Raw genomic sequence first — 25,109 nt, 5'->3', positions numbered from 1 at the left:
TGCTGAGGTTTTATGCAAACTTGTCCACTGCTTGGGTGCCTTCAAGAGAGCGGTTGGGGACAGAGCTCTGGGATAACAGACCTTATCAATCTAACTAAAATTAGTTACAAAATGATAGAAAGAGAGAAAGAAAAAGGAACTATTTGGTATTATTGTACAGGGATCTATGTATTTTCATTTGCTTATTGAATATTTTAGATTGTGTCACTTAAGTGCTTAATGTGTTTCTGAAGGATGAACAGCTGAAGTCCCATGAAGCTAAGCTGAAGCAGATCTCCACTGAACTTGCTGAACATCGCTCCTATCCTCCTGACAAGAAGGTCAAAGGCAAGGAAGTAGATGATTACAAACTGAAGGACCACTATCTGGAGTTTGAGGTATGTATGGGAAACGTACTACTTTTCCTTTTTGGGTGTGGATGGGGCAGCTGGTCTTATATTTGGGATATAGTCCTAAAGTTCTGCATTTTTCAGCTTATTTAACTGAGGAGTATGTGCTTGTTACATACATAACAGCAATCCTAAAAGCTACAATGTGGCTCCTCTTTCCGGTAAGGCTTTCTTGTGGCCTTAGCCATGAGTTTAGCTCCTCATCTGTAAAATCGAGGATAAAAATATGACCCCCTGTGCTTGCCTGCTGTATCTGTTGGAAGAGATAATGTCTTCAGACAGGAACTGTCTTATCTTGCAAGACCATGTGTTGCCTAGTGTGTTGGTACCTCAGTCTATGGAATGACTGCATTCTGCAGTAATTGCACACCGTGATAATTGTCTTCCACTGTATGTTCTGAAGGAACTGCTCCTCTAAAATTACTGTCATGGGCATGCCTCATCAGAGCCATTTGTGTTGTGTACCAGTGGGCTAGATGTCAGGACGAGCAGGAAAAGGGTAGAATTAAAGATCATAGGACTGAGTGATGCAACTTAGGCAGTTGCATTAAGACCTTGTTCTGAGTATCTGACAGCAGCTTTTATCCATCATGGTGTCTGCCACATTGCAGGGCTATGTGGGATGGAGTCAGCAACCCCAGCAGATGCCTGGTATTTTTCATGGCTGCCCCACTGAGCTTTTTCCCCCAGAACTGAGAGTCAATGTTGCCTTGAGTCTGAATGGATCTTGCTCTAGATAGGTGCTGCCAGGCAAGGAGTATCTATAGTCTGAAGAAGACAAATACCAGGTAAGACAAAAGTCAGAGGGACTACCAGAGGAGATGCTGGAGGCAACACAAGCCTCCAAAACTGAAGTAAGCCCCCTTCCATGTGTTATATGAGTTTCTTCTGGAGGAGCTCTTTTTACTCCTGGGCTTGACTGGTTGTGTATTTTTGCTTTTGCAGAAGATTATAACCACCTGGGTTTGACTTTGCTGTAGCTCTGGGCTGCGTTGCGTATGGTGAGCTTGAGGTGTTCTGCATAGATGTTTTGCTACTGTTTTGTATAGGGAGCAGAGATGGCCAGTTTGTTCTTCCACATCTCACACACCTGAAATGATCTGAGCAGCAGTCAGATAAGACAGTGGTGGACAGGACTGGCAAGCAACAGGAGAGACTATATAATCAATAAAATAGGACTGAAGTGAGGTGAAGGGGTACCTTCTATGGCTGGAGTGCTGTCATGAGTGGGTACAGACATTTCAGAAAGGACAGACAGGGATGGTGAGAAAGGGGTCTCACCCTTTACGTGACTGAGTAGCAGGCACACATTAAACTTTGCCAGAGGAAAGGTGATGAGCCAGCTGAGAGCTTGTGGGTCAGGATTAGCAGGCACACCAAGATGGGGTGTCATTGTGGTGGCTGTCTGGCAAGCCTTTTTAAAAAAACATGAAAAAACATTGTGTTTGCAGGCCCTGGTCCTCATGGGGAACTTCAGCCACCCCTATATCTGCTGGAGGGACAACACAGCAATCCAGGACACATTTCTGGAGTGCAGTGTCAATAAGTTGCCAACACAAGTTACAGAGGAGCAGACAAGCAGAGGCACTTTGCTGCACCTCTCACTTACAAACTAGGAAGAACTGATTTGGGATATGAAGGTCAGGGGCAGTCATGGCAGCAGCGACCATGAGATCTTGCACTTCACGATCCTGAAAGGAGAGAGACAAAGTAAAAAGTAGGATCACAACCCTGTACTTCAGGAGAGCTGACTTTGGCCTGTTCAGGGAACTGCTTGGAAGAATCCCGTTAGATAGGAACTTGGGGAGAAGGGAGCTTTGGGAGAGCTGGTCGCTTTTCAAGGATGGCTTCCTCTAAGCTCAGGAATGGTTCACCCAGACGAGCAAGAGACCAGTCAAAGATGGCTGAAGGCTTTCATGGCTGAACAAGTTGCTCCTGGCAAAACTCCACCGTAGAAGTGTGCAGGACATGGAAGCAGTGGCAGGTGACACAGGAGAAATAGAAACACTCTCCAAGCATGTAGAATTCCATTTAACCCATGTGGAGCTGAATCTGCCAAAGATGCGAAGGGCAGGAAGAAAGGTTTCTAACAGCAGGAGAATTAGGGAAAATATGGGCCCATAATGAGGCAGGGGACCTGGTTACAGAACAGGGAAAGGCCAGGCTACTCAGTGTCTTCTTGGTCTGGGTCTCTACTGGTAAAACCAGCCTTCAGCGGTCACAAATACGTAAGCCTAGTGAAAAAGTCTGGAGCAAGGAAGACATACCCTTGGTGAAGGATGATAAAGTTAGGGGATATTTAAACTGGACCTGCACAAGTGCATGGGATCTGACGGGATGCGCTCATGAGTGCTGAAGGGGCTGGACTGATGTCATTACAAGGCCACTCTTGATTACCTTTGAAGGGTTATAGTGATCAGGGGAGGTCCCTGAGGACCAGAGGAAAGGAAATGTCATTCCTTTCTTCAAGAAAGAACAGGAGGAACAGGCTGGTCAGCTATTTCTCAGCCCATGGGAAGGTGATGGAGCAATTTCTCCTGGAAATCGCTTCCAAACATATTAAAGACAAGAAGGTGATTGTGAGTAGTCTGCATGGGTTTATGAAGAGGAAATCATGCCTGACCAACATGATAGCCTTTAACAGTGAGATGTCTGGCATGATCAGTGAGGGGAGAGCAGTGGGTACTGTTTGTTCTTGACTTTAACAAGGATTTTGACATTGTCTGCTCTTAACATTCTCATAGACAAGCTACTAAAGTGTGAACTATGAAATTGACATTAAAGTGGTTTGGAGACTGAACAATCAAGCTCAAAGGGTTGTGATCAATGGCACAATGTCAGTTTTGAACATGGCACTCAGATATACAGAGCAAGCCACACATTTTCACTCTGTGGGGTTCTTGTGCAACCTGGGAGAGCAAAGAATTTCTTGGCTTTGTGTCCTTGACATGAAGTTTATTTTCTATCACTTCTAGAAGCATGATGAGTTAGGGTGAAGTGTAGGCTGGGATGTTAGATGATTTTAGAAAAATTGATGGAGAAGGAGATTGTTGTGGTTTTTTTTTCTGTTTTCTATCAATTTTATCATGGTGGTCTTTAGAGAAATATTTCTCAGGTACCTCAGTACAAACCAAAACAGTACAGCCCAGGAAACAAAAGATGTCTTCTTCCCTAGTGAGAGCCTTGAACAATAATTGAACTGTGCAGTTCAGATATGTGATCAGCACTGCAGGAGTGCCTGCCTAGGCAGGTAAGGGGTGGCACCAACTTCAGCTGGCACAGATTTTGCAGGTCATGTTGAACTATTAATAGGCAGTTTAAAAAAAGAAATTAGAAAAGGAAAGGTGAGCTAAATGAAAATCCTGAATGGAAACTTCCCCCCAGATTTGGGGTTTCCTCACCTTCCCTTCAAAAGAAAGACATGGTAGAGTCAGGCAGGAGCTGGTGACAGACCTTGCTGCATGGGGTCAAATCAAAAGGGCAAGAGGCAGGTGAGACAGCATGTTGTACTTGGCTTTTTCAGGCTGAGACTGCAGACCAGACCTTGCATCTGTCTACAAAGAGCCATGCTGATACATCTCCAGAAGCACACCAGAAGGGCCTCTGAGTCCCAAAGGAAGTAGCATAGTCCCATTAGGAAGGAAGAAGCCAGGTGCCTTTTCTGTAGGCCTTTGTAATTCCTGTTTTCACCCACTGGCGAGACAGTGTTTCCCTTCTGAAGGGAGGTGAACGAGGAGGTGCCTGGTCCTTGTTCAAGGGTGCAGCCAGGAGCATTTCTTCTTGCTGGTGTCTTTGCTTGCAGACACCAAGGGAGGAACATTGCCTTTTGCTTGCTGTCTGAAGAAGTACTGCTCCAGGTGATGGCTCATAAATTGCAGTGAATTTATGGTTTGAGGGAGATCTTCAGAGTGCTGTCACGAGAGAGATGAAGCTAGAAATTTGATGGGTGGCTACCTCATCTCCTCTTTATTATGTGCATTTAGTCTTCAGAGATAATGTTGTAGAAACTTCTGAATGGTTTAAGTTTTGTTTTCTTACTTTCTTGACAGAATCTTCCAGATAATCTCTTTTAATGGAAAATTTCCATCAGCTTTAATGCCTAGCTTCAAATGTCACATCACTAATAGAGCAAGTTGGTTGCAGTTGCAAATGCATGGTTTAATTGTGATAGAAATCATGAGTCCACAAAGTCCAGGGCAGAATGGCCATTGCCAGACATACAGGGCAGAAGATGATCCTGGATTTCCATTCTGATTGCTGGGTCTTGTGACCCTAGTGATGTTTACTGGACCAAAAAGGAACAGAAGTCCATACGGAAGTCCCTCTCTCCCTTGATGAATATTACATCAATCCCAGGCTTAGAGCACTGGCTTGCCTTCTGTTTTGCAGAGGTGTCCCGTTTGTTGTGTGATGAATCATTCATCACCCCAATGCATCATCATCATGGTTCTGCTTGCTGTTTCTCCATTTCCTTTTTTATTGAATGACACATCTTACCTGCTTCATCTGTTTGTCTCTCGCATTGTGGAGCTGGAGCTCCAGATACGGAATTGATAAAAATGCTTTTTATTTAATTTTCAGGTGGATCCTTTAATGATCCTCCTCTATGAGGTGTTGCTTATTCAGAGACTCATTGGAAACCCAGTCATGTTCTCTCCTTCCTGCCCCCTCCCCCGCCCCTTATATATTCCACACTTCAAAGCAGTTACCAAGCTTTTTGACTTCTACCCTTGAATAATTGTTTCTGAGAAAACTTCATTATTTTATTGTAATTTGGAAGAATTTTTCTTAAACACCTTTTCCTCTGTCAGGAACATAATAGTTTGGCAGATGTTTTGCCACTCTGAAGTATAAATTAACAATCAGTGCAATGTTTACATCCTCCTTCCCTGGTCCCAGCCCACTGAGATCACCTTAATTACAATGCCTGCACCACCTCTTTAGTGGATATGTCAGGGGCAGGTTATTACACAAATCCCAGGAGCTGGGTTGCTCAGTTCTCAGGACCTCCTGCCCCAGCTTCTGGTTTTGAGGCCCTGCAGGAATCTTCTGTTAATGTACCCTTATTTCTTGGTTGCTGTGGTATCCTGTGCAGAAAGATGCTATTGAGGAACACAGAGCAAAATCTTTAGTTGGAGTGGGAGCGCTCCATTCCAGACAAGGAACAGAATAAGTGGACGTGGGGCACAGTAAAGTGAACTTTTTCCAGTTGAAAAATACAAGCGTCTAGAAAGAGAGCGACCTTCATCATTCACAATGAGTGGCCCTGTCAGGGGAACATGCTGTGCTGCTGTCATAGCCCTCTCATCTGCTCCTTTTTAAGGTCTGGACTTGCAGAGTATCCTCTCACAGGCTCAGTGGTGGCCTTAGCAGGACCATGCTTTGGTTTTTCCCCCGTGGACTGAAGCAAGGAAAGCAGGACCTGCTTGCTGGTGGGAGTGGAGGGTTGCAGGGGAGAGCTGCAGCCAACCAGAGCAGGATTTTTGTTGTCCCTTAGTTTGCTGCACTTTATTTCCGTGCCTGTGTGGGGCACATAACATCTTAATATGTGTGAGCACAGAATATGACTCAGTGTGACTATGGTCAGCAAGCTTTCGCTTGATGGTGTTACTTGGAAATCACCACGCGCTCCAACTAGCTGAGAGCCACTGTTCCAGCAGAGCACCAGGATTTATGTGCTGCAGAACTGAATGCCTCTAAATGCACACCACCCCTGGGCTCAGCCTGCCTGAAATCCTTTTTGTACGATGTAATTTACATTAACCACCATTGTTCATGTCCACAGCAGGTACCATTGTTCACATCCATATTAGGCTCCTGGCTTTCAAGGCCAGCAGAAACCATTAAGTTACCCAGACATTCTCCCAAGTGCTTCTGCAGACTTTCTTCAGACTGATTGGGGCCTTTCTTTTCATTTCCCAGAAAAATCGCTATGAGATTTACGTTGGCCTTCTGAAAGAAGGGGTGAAGGAGCTGCTGAGCGGAGGAGAGAACGATGCACCAGGACTGAAGAAATCCCACTCGAGCCCTTCATTGAATCAGGAGTCTCCAGTCAGTGCCAAGGTGAAACGCAATGTCTCGGAGAGGAAGGACTACAAGCCAGAAACACCCAGCATTAAGCAGAAGGTCACTTAGGATGGAAATGACAACTAGGGGAACAGCCATGCAGCAAAGTACCGGTGGTCAAAATTTTTTCATTTAATAACCTGTCATTCACAAAAAATAAGTGCATCTGCCTGAATGGGGTGTTAGTGACATTTTCTATTGTATATTTTGCTGTTTCTGTGCAGATTGTGGGAGATGTCTTTGCTCCTGCTTTGCTTTGCTTTGTTAATTTATCATTTAGCAGTTGAAGCATCGGGACTTTTTTGTGTTGTTCTGTTTCTAAAGGAGCTGGGGGAGGGGTAGAGCGCTGTGACGTATATTCTGTCTCTTCCCCGTTTATCTCCTCCCATCGGCATGTGGCTTTCATATCTCAAGTCACTTGTCACTTTATTTATGTGGTGGGTGGGAAAAGTAACTGGACAAATGCTGCAGTGCTGTATATGCAGGCTGTAGCTGTGAGAAAATCTGTGGGAATGGGCAGCTGCAGAAGGCTGGGAAGAGCCTGGGATGCTGGGAACGCTGGTTTCCTGACAATACAGAGCATGTTAGTACTGGTACTTAGCAGCAGGTGCTACAGTAGTCACTGTTGCTTGTCGTTATTGCATTGATCCTGGACCCGCGAGTGTAAACGAATGAAACCTGGGAACCTCTGGCAATGCTGGGATGACAGCATTGCAATAATTTGTTTCCTTCCAAGGAGAGTCTTCTCCTGAGTTAGCAGGCTGGGAGGTATCCAAAACTGTGCTGTCTTTGCAATCAAAGAGATTAGGGATTACCCAGTCAGAATGAATACCTGGGCTTTAAATTTGTTTGTGCAGGAGGCTGCTGTAGATGTCAGCCATCAGCATTGTATTTTAAAGATAAAGGGCCTCTGTGTAGTTTTTAACTATACGCTCTCACTTAGCTGCTATATAGAGCCTTATGATCTATTGTGCCCTGATACTCCCCTGTCCAGGAGTTTCCTTGTTGATGTGCACAGATAGGTGTTTGCAATTCCTGTGCTAGTGACAAAGCATTTTGCCTTTTCCCTTCAGGAAGGGATTCTCCTCAGCTCTCCATTTTCCTGCTTTGGCTCCCATAGGCGGAAGAGGCTGGTGCAGACTGGAGAAGGGGACAGATGTGTCCTCACTGCAGGCCAGTGTGATGTTGGCCTGGCTACTCTGTGCCTGGAGTAGCCTCACATCAGCCTCAGCTTTGGCAGATCCTACGCTGCACCTGCAGGGAAGCAGCCCGCCTTCCAGCTCACGTGTACTCTGTACCAGGCTTTCAGAGAGAAGCACAGGACAGGGAAAGACCACTGTGAGTAGAGCTTTCCATACCTGAAAGCCCTGTTTGTGCCACAGACCCTTGGGGTGGCCAGCAGTCTTTAGGCACAGGGAGTAGAAAGAAAAGAAGAAATAATTTTCCTACTTCCCAGCCCTTCTTGCCTGGGCAGCATCATGGCTCTGCAGAGAGCGCTGGCTCACCTGTTACTTAACACACTGGGTTTTAATCTCAGGTTTGATACTGGTCCACTGGGTGAGCTCGGACAGGTCTCTCCCATTTTGCCGCACCCTTCCCCTGTATGGAGTAGTACAACCGAACTGGCCTTTCCCGCAGAGCACCTTGGGAGGTAATGTTGAGGGCCAGTTGAAATTTGTTTGTTGCTGTTATTTTTGTTGTGCCTGGCACAGGACAGATTTCCTGATGGATGCAATTCTTAACGCATATATAAACATCAAGATCAATGCAAGGGCTGTTTAGAAACGTGCTGGTGTTTCCAGCCGAAGTAGTCAAAGGGCCACGCATCAAAAAAATTACTGCCTGAGTGGGTTTGTGCTTTGCCAGACTTCCCAAAGTCAGTTAATCTACCTTATTGAATTGCCAGTCTTGTGGGCAGGACAGGGAGTGATGAAAGAGAGAAGGACCTTAACAGCCCTGTGTGACTTGCCTCCCCTGCTGAGGACCGCTGTGCGACAGCTTTCCTGGTGTTGTGCTCGACAATGGCTGTAATGGAGATGCTGCGGTCTCAGATGGTGGGAGGTATTGAAGCAAATCAACCCTTGCAGTTGCAGTCCAGCAGCAAAACCACATGGGACTGTTTCCACATGTGATGCTGGGACGCGCGCGCTCACATCTGGCATCTGCCACTGAAAGTGGCCACTCTGCGCTAGAAGTCAGGAGGTTGGCCCTAACCCAGGCAACACTGCTAAAACTGCAGAGTCCCCAGTAGAAACAGCCACTGCTTCCCAAGCGCTGGGGCTTCGGAAGTTGTGCATGCTTACTACAATAGAGCAAAATGTTCAGTCCTCTTCCTGAAGAGAGATGCTTTCTGCTGCTGGAGCCAAAGTGGTGTGGTACAGCATGCTAAGTTAGGAGACTCAGTGCAGACAGGTGCATGATAGTGCTCATTGGGAGGGGTTCTTTGAATTAATCAAGTGTGGTAGATCAACAGCTCACAGAGGGGAAACAAAGCCAGATCGCTGCAGCTGTTCATCATGCTCTGGTGGTTTAAAACAAACAAGCATAAGAGAGAGAAGAAATTCATTTGGGGAATGCCAAATGCACATTTGAGAAGAAAACTTGTTCGGTCTTAAATAACAGGGTTAGGAAGCATGCGGCAGAAACAAAAAAAATTTGTGCAGATTTGTAAATGGGCCCTGCTTGGCTGTCAGGGTGGGGTTGTCTGGATGAGCTTTTTCAAGGCAGGCTGGAACATCCAGCAAACCTCTTGTGATTACGGAGTGCAGTGCTTTAAAAGGCAAAGAGGTGACATTTAACATTTTTTCCCCAGCTTTTAAAAATATTCTGCATGCTGTAGACTGCAGTTAAATTGCTGAGCTCAAAAAGAAATTATTTCTCTAAAATGCGTTTCCCAGCTTTGACACAGAAACTGGATAATTCCTCTTCAAAGTCATTGCAGAGGAGATGATTCGAAGCAATGGAAGTCAAAAAGTAAACTACAAAAATGATGATTTTTTTTTCATTTTTCATTATTTATTCTCTATTTCCATGTATACTTGTAAACAGCTTAGGGTATATTTTTTTAAGTCTCATCTGGGCTTAGAAAATGCAGTTTTTCACTGCGTTTTTTAGTCATTGAACATTTGTTGAGCTTGAAGTACTCTTGGTGAGACTGCTGAGGTGTGCAGATTAGTTTACTGAGAATTTGTCGGGTTCTGCTCAAGTTTTAATTAACGCTGTTTTGCCCCGTTGCTTTACAAATTCTAGGCATCCTAGGCACCCATATGAAAATGCACATTTCAGAGGCAGAGAAAAAGGTGATCCTGTTGTGAATGCCTAGGGCTGTTCCTAGACTCCCTTAGGAATGGGATCATTTAATTAGCAGCACCATAATTTGCTTGCCCCCCAACCTTGACACCCCCCACCCCACCCTTGTAAAGGGTGGGGGCAGCTTCTCAGGAGGTCAGTGGTGCATCTTCTTGAGTGCTTGAGTGGTACCACTGAGAGTCTGGCCAAGTAGCTTTGCATGAGACCCAGTACCTTGCCTTTCTTTGCTGAGATGTTTGCCTTTAGCAGAGACCAGTGCTTGACCTCAGTGATTCAGCAGCTGCTGTTGCATGCAGTATGCAAGGATACTCTGCTGATTTCCAGCCCTCCTCTGGGACACACCATGCACCAGAACTTGGTATCAGCAGAGCAGCCTGCCGCTTTCCAGGGGGGCTCAGTGTGAGCAGGACTTACTGGCAGATCACTACAAGCATGTGTGTGTAACCCAGCCTTTGTGTCAGTGATGCAGGGAGGCGTCATCCTTCCTTGTCATCCTCCCTCCTGCAGTGTGCAACCATTGCTCAGGCAAAGCCTTGCCTGCATCCCCCCCTCTCAAGATGCAGGCAGAGGTCATGGATGGATCCATCCTACTCTGAAGCATTGCTGGTTGCTAACCCTCCAGAGGCTGGACCATCTCCTCTCCTTGACTGAGGGAAGAGAGGCAGGAAAAGGTCTCGCTGGGTTTGTTGCACCTCACAGAAGAGGGGTTAAGGAGAAGGGCAAAACTGCCTTCCCCCTCTCCCCACTCAGTGACCAAAGCAGGTATGATACTCTCCCAAAGCCAAAACCACACTCTTCTCCAGGAGTCACCAGGATGCAGGGATCTGGTTGAGATGGTTTTCGTTCAGCAGCAGCTGCTAAAAGAGTCTCTTTGGAGCGGCTGTGTGTTTGTGTGCGTCCTGCAGATAAATCACGCATGGACCAGTGAACATGACTACAGCTTTTAAATCCAGTATTTATGTTGTGTCTTTAATTGATGTAGAGAGATAAGTCACCCAGCAGAGTGATTAATGCAGCGGAGCTGTGGGGGAACGCTGTTCAGCTGCGACGCTGACTCAGACAGTTTTTTCATCTGTAGCCAGCTACTTGTAAATGGTTACCAGAAGCTTTTTAAGAGCTTGTAACAGCTCATCACTTAAGTGCTTTCCCTCTGATCCCACCTGCTCCCAGGGTGCAGTCTGTCCACTTTTGGGGGCTCTCCTGGAGAGCAGTGCTGAGCACAGCCCTGCTTTGAGCAGGGGTTTGGACTAGCAGACCTCCAGAGACCAGAATTGTTCAGTGATTTTTCACAGCTACAGTGCCTTCTGTAGTTCTTCTGGCTTGAAACAGCCAGTATTTTTGTCTTTCTCCAGTGCAGGAGTGAGGTTCTTGCTTCATTAGAGCAGCCCCTTCCGTGAGGAGGTGGTTGTGGCAGTGGAGAAAGCCAAAGGCGGCAGGGTTATCACTGGGCTTCTGAAGGCATTATATGGCAATGTTCTTGAAAGCGGGGAAGGCTTTTCTCTGCAGACAGCATACCGCTTACCATCTCTGCATTCTCCATCCCTAAATCAATTTTGGCCTTATCACAGTCTGACAGCTCCTCCTCCTTTTCTGTCAAGCTGCTCCTGTCTGTCATCTTAGCACCTCAGCTGCTTCTGTATAGCAGGTCTCTTTCCTTCCATGCTTACAGCAATCTAGAAAATTTGACTGTCCCATCTTGCCTTGAGAAAATCTGCCCTGAAGCAGTACTGCATTGAATGGATAACCCTGTGAACAGCTTTTTCATTCTGCTCGTTGGTAGCCTGTGTTTCCAACCACAGTTATAGCTGGGAGGTGCGAGACGGAGTTGCAGACTGCCATGATCCTCTAGCATTACGCTGCAGGGACACAAGGTCCCCCCTCCCACACTCAAGACCAGACAATTGAGGCATTCCTAGTCTTGTTTCCAAAAGTCTCAGAGGCAGAGGCTATAGGCACAGGCAACCCATGCTGTGGTGAAACTTTGAAATGCTGTTTTGCAAGGAGCTGGGTACTTTCCAAATCAAATGGCCATACATTTTGCAGCCTTTTGGGGAGCTGTAAAAAATGTTTAAAAAGGAAGGAAAAAAAAAAAAAAAAGAGAAGCCATTTTCAACCAGTGTCCCCCAAGCACAGAGAAGTTGTATCCAGGTTGTTAGAAACGCCAGCTGCTTTTGCAGAGACAAAGGCAGTATACACACTTTATCTCAAGCAATGTTCCAGCTTGTTGCTTCTTTAATTTTTTTCCCACTGTTGCCCTCTCCAAGGCTCTGGGATGTCACATCAGCTCTGAGAGGGCAGTTATGAAGTCTACATTTCTCCCCAGAGCATGACCAGAGCTCCCCAGCTTGTGTTCCCAGCATCCGATACCTAGGCTGCCTAGAGGGGTAAACCAACAAAGCTGTCTCAGAAATCGCTTCGAAAGAGCTAGTCTCCAGCTTGTGCTTTTTAGAGGATATTTTTAGTGCATATAGGAAGCAGTATGCCTGGCCTCTCCTCTCCTCTCTCCCAGAGCTCTCCCAGCAGCATAGGTGTAGTATAGTGAGCTGCTTCACCTGGAGCTTCACTCTGTGGGGCCTGAACATTTGCTCCACCAACAAGAGGCTTTGTCAGCATCCAGAAAATGCTATCGAGAGAAGTGATACCACCTAAGCTGAGCACCAGTGCGCAGGACAATACTTCCTTTACAGTCAGAAAACTAGTGCCACCCTCTGTGCTTGGTCACCTGCTGGGCACTGTGTGCTTGAGCATTACCCTCAGCGCTGGGGGTAATTGGAAATGCTGGCTTCCTTTTTCACCTGTATTGTGCTTGTTGAGAGACTGTCCCTACCACCTGCTGCTTTTCTTCCTTGTGACAGCAGCACCCTCATCCAGGGATGCCACGTTCCTGTTGTAAGGTGGCTGGTTTAAGTAAGAGCAAGGAGGACAGGTCCTGGGGAAATGTGTATCTGCTCTCCTGTTGGCAACATCCAGTTGAACAGTGAAAGGAGGCAGCCTCAGCACTCTGCAAGGTACCTTGGAGAGGATACCTTGCTTGTCTATTTTGTTAGCTGCATTGAGGCTGTATTTTAATTACTAGAGCAGTTCCCTTAGCAAATGCAAGTAACAGCTTTCCATGACTTTGCTGCATGGTCAGAAGGAGCAAATTTAGGCCAGCCCAAAGCGTTCCCTGTGCTACGCTTTGAGCAGTGAACTACTATGTAAAAAATGAGGGACCTCCCACAGCATCTGCTGTTAAATCTGTGCCAGGAATCAGCTGGGGTATAGGCCAGAGGTTTATTTGGACTGAGGAAAAGTACATCACTTAGCAATGCAAGGATTGAAAGTGCTACAGACTACAAGGGCAGGATTTTTCACTGACATAAACCACTGTAATTGGTAGCCACTCTGAAGCAGTGGTCCTGTATGTAAGTCACTTAAATGAAACCAGCACGAAAAGTTACTTTTTGTCTAAGCAGGCAAGATTTCAGCTTCTCCTTGGGTAAGTGAATATCCTGGTGTAACCACAGAGCAGCTAGCTAAGCTGCTGTGGAGACTTGTTTTACACAAAAAACCTCCCCTGAGCCTCTTGCTGGGAGAAGGGAGATGGATGATACCCAGTCTATGTCACTGTACAGGGCAAACTGACAGTGATATAAGTCTTAAATCACTTAGACGCTTATGAAAACCTCATGTTAATGCTGTCAAATTCTGAAAGGCTGTAGGATGAGAACAGGGGTGGGTTGTGTGCTGGTTTTTTTTAATCTGTACATATTCATGACAAATATGTCCTCTTACTCAAGGTTGGGATTATAACTTGGCTAAAACAAGAGAGTTTTTTGGCAGTTTGGTAACTTTAAAACCACTACTCTTTGTATGAGGTACAATCTGAGACTTATATTACTTGGTGAACATGTTTAAGTGATGCCTATAGATGTGTGTACGTATTTCATAGGTATAGTACGGCTTCTGTGGCTCAGCACTCCAAAGCCTGCTGTTCTTTTCTGAGGCGTATTTTGGTCAAAGCACTTCAGCAGCTGCAGGCTTTGTTAGGATGCTTGTTGTTCTAGTTCTCTCAAATTAGGTTAAACTGTCATCAGAACTTTTACAGATTTAGGGTATCCCTTGAGCTGCGTTGATCTCCATGTGTTGTCTGCCAGGACCTGCCTGTTATTCTGCACGTCAAAAGCAAAGGCATATATTTGAGAGTCTAAGTAAGGATTACTGGGTGGGATTTTCTGCTAGCTTAACACTGGGTTGACTCTCTCCCTATTGATGTCACCCAGTGCCTGCACCGGGAGCATCTGTGCTCACTTCTGAAAATCACACTCCGGGGATCTAATACACAGCTTTACTTCTGAAAATGTTGACCTCGCTCTGTGAAAATTCAGCAAGGGGACATCATGTTCAAAAGTGTCCAAGGAGGACAGGTGCTTGTGATGTCTCCTGTAGATACGGCCGTACAGCAGTAGTGAGGGTTTCTTTCTGCAACTGTACAGATTTTTGAAAGAATGTCTGGCTCATCAGCCGGGAGAAGAAGAGCGGCAGGGCTGAAGTATCTCTGGCATCTCATATGCCTCCCAGAGTTTTCCCTTGGGAGATTAAAAAAACTTTTTAACAAGTTGCTGGTCTAAGTAAAAAGACGTATGGAAACCCAGTGGGTTTTCCTATTGTGCTCTAGTCAGGGCAACACTAGCATTATCTGCATTATCCCTGGAAAGGGAAAGCAAAGCCTGAGGGTAGGTTTCTTACCTGGAGTCATAAAACTTGTCATTCAGTTAACCTTGAAGCACTTGAGCAACCTCAGTGAAGCCATGCCTTTGTACTTCACTGGACCATGGCCACAGTGATTGTGTTTTGCAGAACTGAGACATGAGTGGACTGTAGCTCAGGATAAAATGAAGAGGGACAACCCCATCACCTTGCTTTGGGCAAGCTGTAATCCTGCAATCCCTTTTCAGGCACAGAGCTTCTCCCTTGGGTTACCTGCCTCCCATGGTGATATAGTGGGAAGATGATGTGAGCACTGTCACACTCAGAGGCACAGCTAGAAAGTGTCAGTTGCCCTCCACCTGAGCTGCTGCAGAGTTGTTTTTCATTATGCCAAGAAAGGGGACTGAATTTTCAGTTATTGTTGCATGATACTCAGCAGGGAAGAGTAACTCTTGGTAGTGGTAGTGCACAAGAACATTTTGCACATGTGTGTACACACACCCTGTGCGTCTCTTATGTGCAGACCTAATCTTACAGGGCCTGAGAGCAGTCCTTGCAAGACCTTTCCTGTCGGTGGTCTCTCATCCCTTTTGCCAAGTGTAGGAACCTTCTTTCTGATAACCTCAAATGTGGTTTACTTTCATCACTGAATCGCTGGTGTATTTTTCATGCAACACACTAGAGACGCAGTCCCGGTCTCACTGCTTGTGGTAACTTCTTGGTCTGCTGTGAAGCAGCATTGAGGTAGTCACTAAATCTTTTCCAGCGGCGTGAAACTTGCTGCTCTGACTCTTGGCATGGTCATTGTCTTGGGTTTGAGGCTGTCCCACCACCAGGGCACCCTATTTTGTCCCTGGGAACATGCATGGGCAGAAAAGCATACTCCTCAGTGATCAGAGTCAGAGCTGTGCAGACTTAAGTCAAGCCCTTGTTCATGGGAGATGTGTTCACGTGCTGCTGATGTCCATGAGGACTCAAACATATACTTGCTTACAGAGATGCTTTCCTGAAGCAGAGTTGTCACTCTTTTCTACAGATACTACAGGATGCCCTCCCTTATTCTGCTTCATGTAACTGGTACTAGAATGATCATTTCTTGATAAATGAAGGCACTTAATCAGTCCTCTTCCCCTTGGAAGAAGGATTTTTGGGGATATTGTTATATCATTTAAAATAATATTTTGGATTTTAAGTTTACATTGCTTTATTTTTCACTTGAGGTGACTGTATATAAATATTTTCCTCTATTTTATCATTGCTGATAAAGTAAGCCTACGGTATACAGATAAATAATTTGCCTTTGATGTATTGAAACTGTGAGATATAAAGTAGACTTCTCTCTTGTGTCCATGTTCCTGACGATAACTCTGTTCCTCTGTGTTTTTATAAGTTGGAATAAATGTTGCTTACGGGCAACAGAGAGCCTGCAAGCTTCCCAAGAATTTTTATGTAATTGAAATCAAGCAACCCTAGTGAAGGATCTCACATACGTATAACAATATATGTATATGTACAAACTTTAGAAAGAAATAAACCAAATGTATTTCATCTTCTGCAGTTGAATGTTTTTTATTGGAGCCTTTATTATTGCTTCCTATGAGTAACAGCATGAAGGTGGCTTTACCGGCTCATACAGCAGCTTCTGGCTGTCCTGCTCGAGAAGGATACAGACCAATGAGCTGGTGCAGCTGTTTCCCCAGTGCACACTTCTGACTTCTGTCAGTCAGCAGTTTCAAGGTTTCTTGAGCTGGAGGATGCACGTACAGTCTGCCTTACAGAAACATGGTCAAGACCTGCATACCTCTGCCAGGGCAAAGGCCGGTGCAACCCCACATAAATATATAGCCGACAGTCCTTACCGAAGGAAGCATGAGGAGGCACGTGGTTGGGGTAACCAATGCAGCCAGTGTACTGCGTGCAGGCTAGTCCTGCAAGAGGGCAGATCTTAACTTTCACACCTCTGCAAGAGGTTACTTCCCCTCCAGGCTGTTACATGGTATGTAGCCTGCAGAATTATTACTACTTAGCTGTGAAGAGACACCAAGAAGAGAATTAACTGATCAAAAATGGGTTTACCAGCACATGGATGGAACAGGGAGACTGCAGCAAACAGCTGTTCAGAGATTATTGGGAGGTGACTCAAGATTTTTTATGAGGCAGTTTGAGGGTGCCATCAAGTTTGGGAATTGCCATTGGATTGGCCTGGTGGATGGGAAGCAGGGTTCCATGAGAGATAGAAAAGCTGTACACTAAAGAAAAAGTGGGAGTGCAGAAGGACAGAGGTGGGAGTGGGTAAGAAACAATGGCTGTCCAAAGTGAGAGGAAGCAGGCTGTACAACACACAGAAAGCAACAGCCTTGTGCTTGCTGTTCTTGGGTTGGACATGGGAAGATAGGATACTGTGTGGAGGGTGAGTAACATGGCAAATGAAGAGAACATGTCCAGTACCAGGTGGGACATGGAGAAGCTTTATAGTAGAACTGGAGACAATAGTAGGGAAGACATGTTTTTTCTTACCAAAATCTCTGTGAATGTTTGACCATCTTGCGATGATTGTTTCTTTGTATGTTTTCCTCCTAGAGACTCTGCATGTTGCCTTTAGATGAATAGCAAGACCTCCAGCACTTGAGATAGTTACGTGCTTTTTTTTTTTTTTTTTTTTTTTCACACCATGCCATGGGGTGTCAGATTTTTTCATTGCCGTTCCATCCTGGTTACTTCAAAGCACTCAGGGTTTTTGGTTCCAATGCATGATCCTGGATTAGTATGTCTTTTATGAAAAGACTAAACAAAGTGGTGGTGAGGATGGGTGGGAGTGGGTGGCCCAAATGAATATTTTTACTGTGTCTGAATGTTAATGTCAGTGCTACTCACCGCATCTTTTCCTATTTTGTCTTCCTAGCTGACAAAGTCAACGCTGAGCATTTTCTGGTGATTTTCTGCCTGGAATCATTAGTCACGTCACATTGCTCACAATGCATTAAACTAGAACAAAATGACAGAACAGGTGCAAAGTGAAAGACAGATGCATTGATACTCATTTCATTGTCCATTTTCAGTTCAGGTTTCCAAGTACAGAATACAATTGTGAAGGGAGCCTGAAAAGGCTAGCTTGTATATGCAGGTGAAACCTCCACAGTCCACAGAAGGTACACATCTCTTTGGCTATTTATAAATAATGTAGCATGAGAGAGTGACTTAGCCCAAAAGTAAAGCACAGCTTGGTCTGCAAATGTCATGAGTATCTCTAGATTAGAAATGCAAAGCAAGTTCTTACCCAGCAGAGCACTAATGTATTGCAGTGGCCTCCTAAACGGCAAGGAAAGGGCAAAAATACACAGTAGCTTTTAAGGTAGAGTTTGAAGTGGAATTATATGATAACCCAGGTTTTTGTTTGTCAGGACATTGCATATTCCAGCTCTTTCTTTCCATGTTTTCTGCTAAATTGACGTTTCTCAATGTTAATTTTAGGGCATCTCTTCTAGTCCCGTTCCAAAGCTATTTTTGGAGTAGATCAGGTGTGTAGGTGATGTGGGTCTTTGTTTTGTTGGTCTGCTCTTGACCATAAGACACAAAGACAAGGAGCTTAACTGGAATGAGATAGAGGAATCAAGGCTAAGTAGACTGATTTACCTAGGAGAATGTGTAAGGTCATGTGTTGTTAACATGAACGGGCAATTTGTGGGGAGGTTTTGGCCCCCTGTACCCAGGCAGGGGTATCAAGAATACTGCATAAGGCTGAGATTGCCCCAGTAACAACTTCAGAAACACCAGACTTTGGTACAGATTGCTGAATTGGGCCAGTGAGGAACAAGTAACAAGGGATGTGCTGTGTCTTAGGGAGGAACTTGAGCAGAGAAAGAGGGGGATAAGTGTGGCAAAAAAAGTTGTTCCAGAAATAGAAACAATGATAGGTAAGGTAGAAGATCAGGTAAAGAACAAAGGACGAGGCAGTCTTCTGAAAGGAAGAATGCAGGTGTGTACAGATGACAGTGATGCTGACTTGCAAACCCAAGCTGGCAGAACTCCCCATTGGGCTTTCCATCAGGTCTGTGTCTGAAAATCTCAGTGTGAGAGCATGAGCTGCAGAGTGATAGACTTCCACCCTGGTGGTAGGTCATGTAGGGTGGGAAACATGGAGGATTTGTAAGTGAATAGTAGATGTGTGTGATTCATAAGATTTAGGAGTGTTAGATTAACAGCTTTATAATTGTGTGTAATAGAGTAGGAAATAGTATAATTGCAGATTAGCCATAGTGGTGTGTTTATTTGAAAATTACTATATTGATTACTTAATAGATTGACCAGTTTCTTAGTAATGTGTTGGTTAGTCACTAAATGCTGTAGTTTCCTAAGTCAGTTACATCTTGGTCTTGCAATACAAATGGAGGGAGTTGCTTCTTTAAGTAACGGTACACGGGGAGAAAGGCTCCAGGACAGTTCCTGCCTAGTCTTAACTTGCCTCAGCCACAGCAAGTTTAATGACTTAGACAACTGCAGGGATATTTGTAAAAATCTTTGAAGATACTGGAATTATTCAGGAACTCTGCCAGTGATCACAAGCACAATCTTTAGGTTTTTAAAGGATGAGTCTTGAGAATGCAAAAATAACAGTGAAAAGGACGTATTGGGAAAGGTCTGTGAATTAAAATCTCAGGGACAGACTTTTATAGTGCACAAGCATTGTGTTTTCTCAAAGAACATGTACAGGCGCTGGTGGGCCTTCATCTGTGCAGTCTTGAAATGTAGGTGAAATATACTGTACAGATGGCTAGAAGACTGCAGAAGAAAGCAGAATATAGCACCAGGGACTAAAAACTGTGGAAAAGAAAATGGAAAAGATGGTTTGCCCAAGCGGAGAGCAACCATGGACTGTTTGAAAACCAGAGGCAAGACAAAAACTGAACAAAACTGGGGAAAAAAAGTATGGGAGGCAATTGAACAGTACACAGATTCAGTTATCACTTGGAGAAGACAATCCATTAATAAGAAAGGAACAGCCACCTGTGAAGGCTGCCTAATGCCTCCCTTTGTCCAAGTGCTCTTTTGGTGAAAAGTTCTTATGCCCCCATTGTTTGCAGAGGCACTTTGAACACTGTCAGGGCTGCGGTGGGATCAGGAGAGTGTGCTGTGTGCTGGCCTTCAGGGAAAACTACTCAGAGTTAGCCAAGATAGATATTCCGTCCTGTGCTTTGTAGCTTGGAAGACAGCAGCATCCCTAGGCCTGTGCACTGTCAGCTGGATGGGGAATGGCTTTGCTGTAAAGGACAGGGAAAAAAAAGCCCAAACCCAAACTCTGAAGCCTATTTTCCCCTCACCACTATACAGAGATTGTTCAAAATACATGAGTTTGGGTGGTTTTCTCCCCACCCGCCGCCCCTGCCCCCCAAAATGTCTTTGTTCAGCCAGAAATCATCTTTCTGATCTGCCTCACCCTTTGATGCTAAGTTCAGAAGTGCAGGGTAGGGATGCTTTGTCACCTCTTTGGGAAGGTGAATAATTTTAGTCGGTTTGAGCAACCTTCTCCTCTCTGCCCAGGTGTCTAGTGTAAAAAAGCACACTTTCTCTTTTCAGGGTAATTCCAGCCAGGACTTGTTAACCAAGATGTGTGGTTCTGGACACTTACTGTGGGTGCAGTCTTCAGCACAGATGCATGTCCTATCATTTGAGAATTGGTTTTGATCAAGGTGATGACAGGGATGCTGCTGAGAAGGGTGGGTGTGGAGAATGCCTCTGTCAAGCCTGAAGTGCATATGTGATACCCAGCTCTTGTACACACTGCTTCCCATCCCATCCCATCCCATCCCATCCCATCCCATCCCATCCCATCCCATCCCATCCCATCCCATCCCATCCCACCCCTGTGCTGGGCGTTCTGTAAGTACAAGTACTGAGACTGGGGTGGATGGAGCCAGGGCCATCCCTGGCAGCCAGTTACTGCATCCTTGGCTTTATCCAAATAGATGCTCACTGTGGCAGGAGCTTGCAGTGGGCTGTGCCTGGGGTGGGAACACTCTCCATGTCTGAGCTAAAACATCCTGCTGGGACAGTTTTGTGGGGGCCTTGCAGCCAGCTGATGATAGCAAGCACAGTGTAAAACCCAAGTCCCTATTACCACAGCCATACCCACACTGCGTTTCTCAGGCAACTGAGGTGTGGGCGGCAGTTAAGAGGTTGTAATTGTTTCGGGGGTGGGGTGGGGTGGGATTGGGGGGTGTGGAGGGAAGAAGCCCATATACACACACACATGAAAAAAACCCAATAACAACAAAAAAAGAAGTGCTCTTTCTGTTTAGCTGCAATTTCTGACTGCACTTTAGACAAATTGTCAGAATCTGCATTCCCGTTGGCAGGGAGCCAGGTTCCCTGGCATGCTGATTAAACTGTGTGTGGGCAAAATGTAGGCAGATGATGGGGACCTGGTACACTGAAATCTTGGTGAGCTTTGTTTTCCATTGCTGCTGCTTTCTTTTTCTCTCCAAACTCCTTGCAGGCTAGTTTTCTGACCATCCCTGGCTGGATCTGTTTTATGGCCTGAACCTTCAACTTTGGGAGCTGAGAAGAACCGTGAAGCCACAGAGGCAGGTGCTCATGGTGCATAAACTCTAGCTGCTCATTCACCTGCAGGTGAGCAGATAACCCTCTTGAGTGCAGTGAAGCTATTGGAAGGACCAAAAATGCTGGGCTACAGCTGCAGGTGAATGTTGACCCTCTTCTGCGAAGGACCCAGCCAGCCAGCACAGTATGTGCTCCTGATCCAGCTCCAGCTGGGAGCTCAGTCTGTGACAGCTCCTCTGAGGAACACTGCTTTTCTTCAGTGGGCTATGCTGCCCTTCCCCAGCCTGGGGCACCGGAGTCCCTCTGGCTGACACCACAAGCAGCTCACGAAGCGCTGGAGCTGCGGAGTTTAAGAAATTTCTAGGCAATCTGCTGCTTAAGTCTCACACTCATCCACTGCCTGGCATGTGAAGACTAGGAACTGTTGTATCCTTCCTGGGATATGTGTCTGCTTGTCATGGTGGACACCCTTGGTTTATACTACTCATTTCTTCACTGAATTTTCACTTGGTTTCTCATAATTTCTCTCAGGGCTTATCAGCACTCAGTCAGGAAGGTAAAATGAATTGACAAACCTTTGGAACCACAGCGCACACCGGGTGGAGACACTTCTCAGGAACGTAACGGCTGTGCTCCACTGTGATTCGAAGTTGCTCCACTTCCATGTGGGAGCTGATGCCACCACAAAGGGCTTGACTGGATAGCTACACCTCAGGTGAGGTAACTGCTTTAAAATGGGTAAGCTGCACTGCACGGAACACCTTTGTGGGCACCCTGATTCAGACGCAGGGTGGCCTCTGGGCAGCCTAGCTTCTGGAGCAAGGCAAGCTGAATCCCTTTTCTAAATCTGAACATGCAGGCTGAATCCCTTTTTTAAATCCCACGGCAATTTGACTCACATATGTAGCTAATTCCTCTTTAATTTTGTAAGAGATCTGGCACAAACAAATCCCTAGAGGTATTTTGTAGCCCTCTGGACTCTTGCTGCACTTATGATTCATCAGATGTGTCTTGATGTTTAGCTCAGTGTGCAGTCTGACTGACAGGGCCTCCTTGCCAAGCATTAGGAGCTGGAGAAGTCCTGCAGGGGCTTACATGTGTGAACTGTGCAGTCTGCGGCTCAGCCTCTCACGATTACAGAGAAGGGTCTGGTCCTCCAGGTAGGAGCTACCAGGAGGTTGAGGTGCCAGCTCCAGATCCATTCTGGCCATGATCTGCCTCTGTGTCCAGGAGCCAAGGTGGTTTCACCCTCGAGCTTCCCCAGGAGCGGACCAAGACCAGAGCTGCATCTGTGCATGCCAGTTCTGCCCATATTGTGTAAACAGCAGACTCTCAAGGGCAGGGGCTTCGTCTGTGTACATTCATTAGTAATAAATATTAATCCTTATGATTTGCAAACTGCTTGGCTTTCAGAGACTGGTATGACTTTAATGAAAAACACACAAGGCCTGGCATGGTGTTTTATGAACCCTGGGAATGGTTTGACTTGTTCAAATGTATGCTTGGCTTCGAGTCACAGAAGGGATCAGTCAAAGGAACAGTCTTTTCCCTCTGATGCACCGAGGTTGATTCCTTGAATTTGAGGGGTTTAAATAGCCACTTGACACAAGCATTAAGGAGTTTGAGTTGAAAAATTCTTGATGGTGAAACCACGGTGGAGGCAATTGATCCCAGCTCTGGCAAGGTCAAGGAAAGATCACTCAGATGGTAAAGGCAGAGGACATCTACCAGCTTTTGTCAGCTGAGAACTGAGCTTTGGTGGGCGATGAACTATAGATTCATTGGGGTGCCAAACCTAGGAAACTTTCCCTGTAAATTTGCTCTGATCTGTCTCTCATCTAAATGGATTTAAAAACACATGAAGAAAACGAAGTCCACCCCCATGTAATGGGATTTTCAGGTTTGTCATTCCACTCTTGGGGACTCTGATTGTGCCAAAAGACATTAAAATGAGAAGGAATAAAAAGAACTGTGTCCCTCCTTGTCCATTCAGGTACCTCCTATTGAAGCACAATTTTTATTCCACATTTCCTCAGCAGGTATTCCTTGAGGCCTGGTGAGTTTCTGCAGTCCTTGCAGTGTCCCACCTTGAATGCCAAAATGCTGCTGCCATTGTTGCTGTTCCTCTTTTGGCTGTGATAGGTGTGAGAAAACTCCAGATTTGGTTGCTGATACTACTTTTAGTATCTCATCCGAGTATATCATCCCTTGCTTATCTGTGCCGCTCAGTGCTTATATCATTGTGTGAACAGACCAGATCACATTGTATCCTCTCCCCATACTGTTGTCCTCTAGATGGAAAGTGAAGCACATAAAGCCCAGGTAATGCGCTCACCCAGGAATCTGTGAGCACATAGAGAGGGTGAATTCCCTTCTCCCAGAAAAGGCAGTGTATCACTTTGTGTCACACTCCCTTTTCTAGCTGCCTCAGTACTTTGACAGCTTCATCCCGTTACGAAGATCATCCCTTCTTGGTCTTATGTTTCATTCTTGCTCTCAGCTTGTTTAGTTCTGTATTGCCATTAGAGAAAACTTTGCAACTGGCTGAATCTCTGCAGTTGTGACTAACACTTCTAGCACCTGTACTGCTCTCTTAGCTCAGTGCAAAACCGCAGTTTCTGGCCAAGCATTAGAACTGGACAAATAAATCATCACCTGAGTTCAGAGTACTGCAACGTGTAAGCCTCCCACACCTCCAGACTGTGGCTTTGGTCCAAAGGTTTGTACCCAAACGGAAATTCAGAGGTAAGATGCTTAGTAGACTTTTTGCCATTAAATAGGTCAGGACATCGTGGCTGAGTGTGGAGCATGTTAGCAGACAAAATAGTTAGGAAAGACAGATAAAGACAAAAAAGCAGACACGCTGTTATTTGCCCATGGTCATAACAGTGTTACTGTTAACTGTTCTTAAAGCTGTTGTTATGTGCAATAAACAAAAATAGGGGCTACTTAGATTGAGGGTGGAGGTTAGCCCTGCCCTTGCAGTGGCTTCCATTCTGCCAGTTGAGAAAAGGAAAGCACAGCTTCAAACAAATCTGAGCACTAGCCTTAGTTTTCCTGCTTAAGCACAGTATAAATTATACAGCATTGGCCAAGTCTCCTTATTAATTTCACTCTGTAAGCAATCATAAAACATTTAGTTTTAGTATTAAATATTCAGGTTCTTCTCTGATTGCTTTTGAATTCTTTATGTATAATTTAAAGAATTCATGAACATAGAAATTATTAAATACGGATATTTCAGATTACAACAAAGCTAAAGGGACAAAGATACTGAAAATGGAAGGATTTACCAAAACTGTAAGAAAGTATTTTAAGTGCAAGGTTTCTTCTTGGGTAACGAAAACAAGAAATAGTCCCCAGTTTTAAGGCTAGAAATGACCTTGTTGATAACTGCTCAATCTGCAAAGCGCTGGATGGGGTTGTTGTTACTGGCACTAAGCTGTCATCATACCAGATGAGTTGCCTGACTTTGCTGTGCACTTTAGTGCAGTGAGTCCCAGCTTTTGCAAAGGGTGCTCCAGAAAAAATAACCCTGTGGTTCCCACACATTTGAGCTAGGAAAGCCCTGATGGAAAGATTTCAAGGGATCCACCTTGTGCCTAGGTAAACTGCTTCTCACTTGAAAAAAAATGTGGCACGCTTGCTGTGGTGTATCCTTGACATGTGCTGTGTAGCCGTAAGGTAATTGTACCATTGTCAAAAACAACACAAGAACTCCAGCAGGATGAAAGTGCATTGTTCTGATCTTTCCTGGTGCTATACACTTACTGGCTTTCTACATGTGTCCACAGACTGCCTGCCTTGAAATTGGCGATGGCTAGGTGGGGGTGCAGAGGGAAAGCTTGCAAGCTGCAAGTCCCCTTTGTGGAGGTGAGCTGTCCAAAGCTCACCGACTTTTCCAAGTCAGATTCCTGCCTGATTATTTCCAAAACGCCACTGCCCCCAGCTCTGTGCATGCATACATGCCCCCGAGAACATCCAAGTACTGTGTGCTTCTGCTGCCCCACAGCATGCCAGCATGTAGCACTCTGCTCAGAAGCCCCAAGCTGCAAGAGGGTGCAGTGGCTGTTTGCTGCCACACTCCTCACCATTTGC

The 25,109-nt window shown here is 45.5% G+C and overlaps 1 protein-coding gene across 8 annotated transcripts in view; it reads left to right on the top strand.

Moving 5' to 3' along the window:
- The window catches only part of PSD3 (pleckstrin and Sec7 domain containing 3), a 140,452-nt gene extending 117,472 nt beyond the window's left edge, over nt 1-22,980 (top strand). For 6 of the 8 annotated variants that reach the window (XM_056324302.1, XM_056324299.1, XM_056324298.1 and 3 more), the window contains 2 exons: nt 234-377; nt 6,312-16,001. In XM_056324302.1, the coding sequence (XP_056180277.1) occupies nt 234-377; nt 6,312-6,524 (357 nt within the window). In that variant the 3' untranslated portion in view covers nt 6,525-16,001. Of the gene's footprint in view, nt 1-233; nt 378-6,311; nt 16,002-20,027; nt 20,168-20,946 lie in introns of those variants that run through there. The other 2 variants (XM_056324301.1, XM_056324300.1) reach the window with 2 other exon arrangements.
- Nucleotides 22,981-25,109: the final 2,129 nt, after the last annotated feature.

Source organism: Falco biarmicus, chromosome Z (assembly GCF_023638135.1).
Source record: "Falco biarmicus isolate bFalBia1 chromosome Z, bFalBia1.pri, whole genome shotgun sequence".
Classification (NCBI taxonomy): domain Eukaryota; kingdom Metazoa; phylum Chordata; class Aves; order Falconiformes; family Falconidae; genus Falco; species Falco biarmicus.
This window is presented reverse-complemented; position numbering and strand designations above follow the sequence as displayed.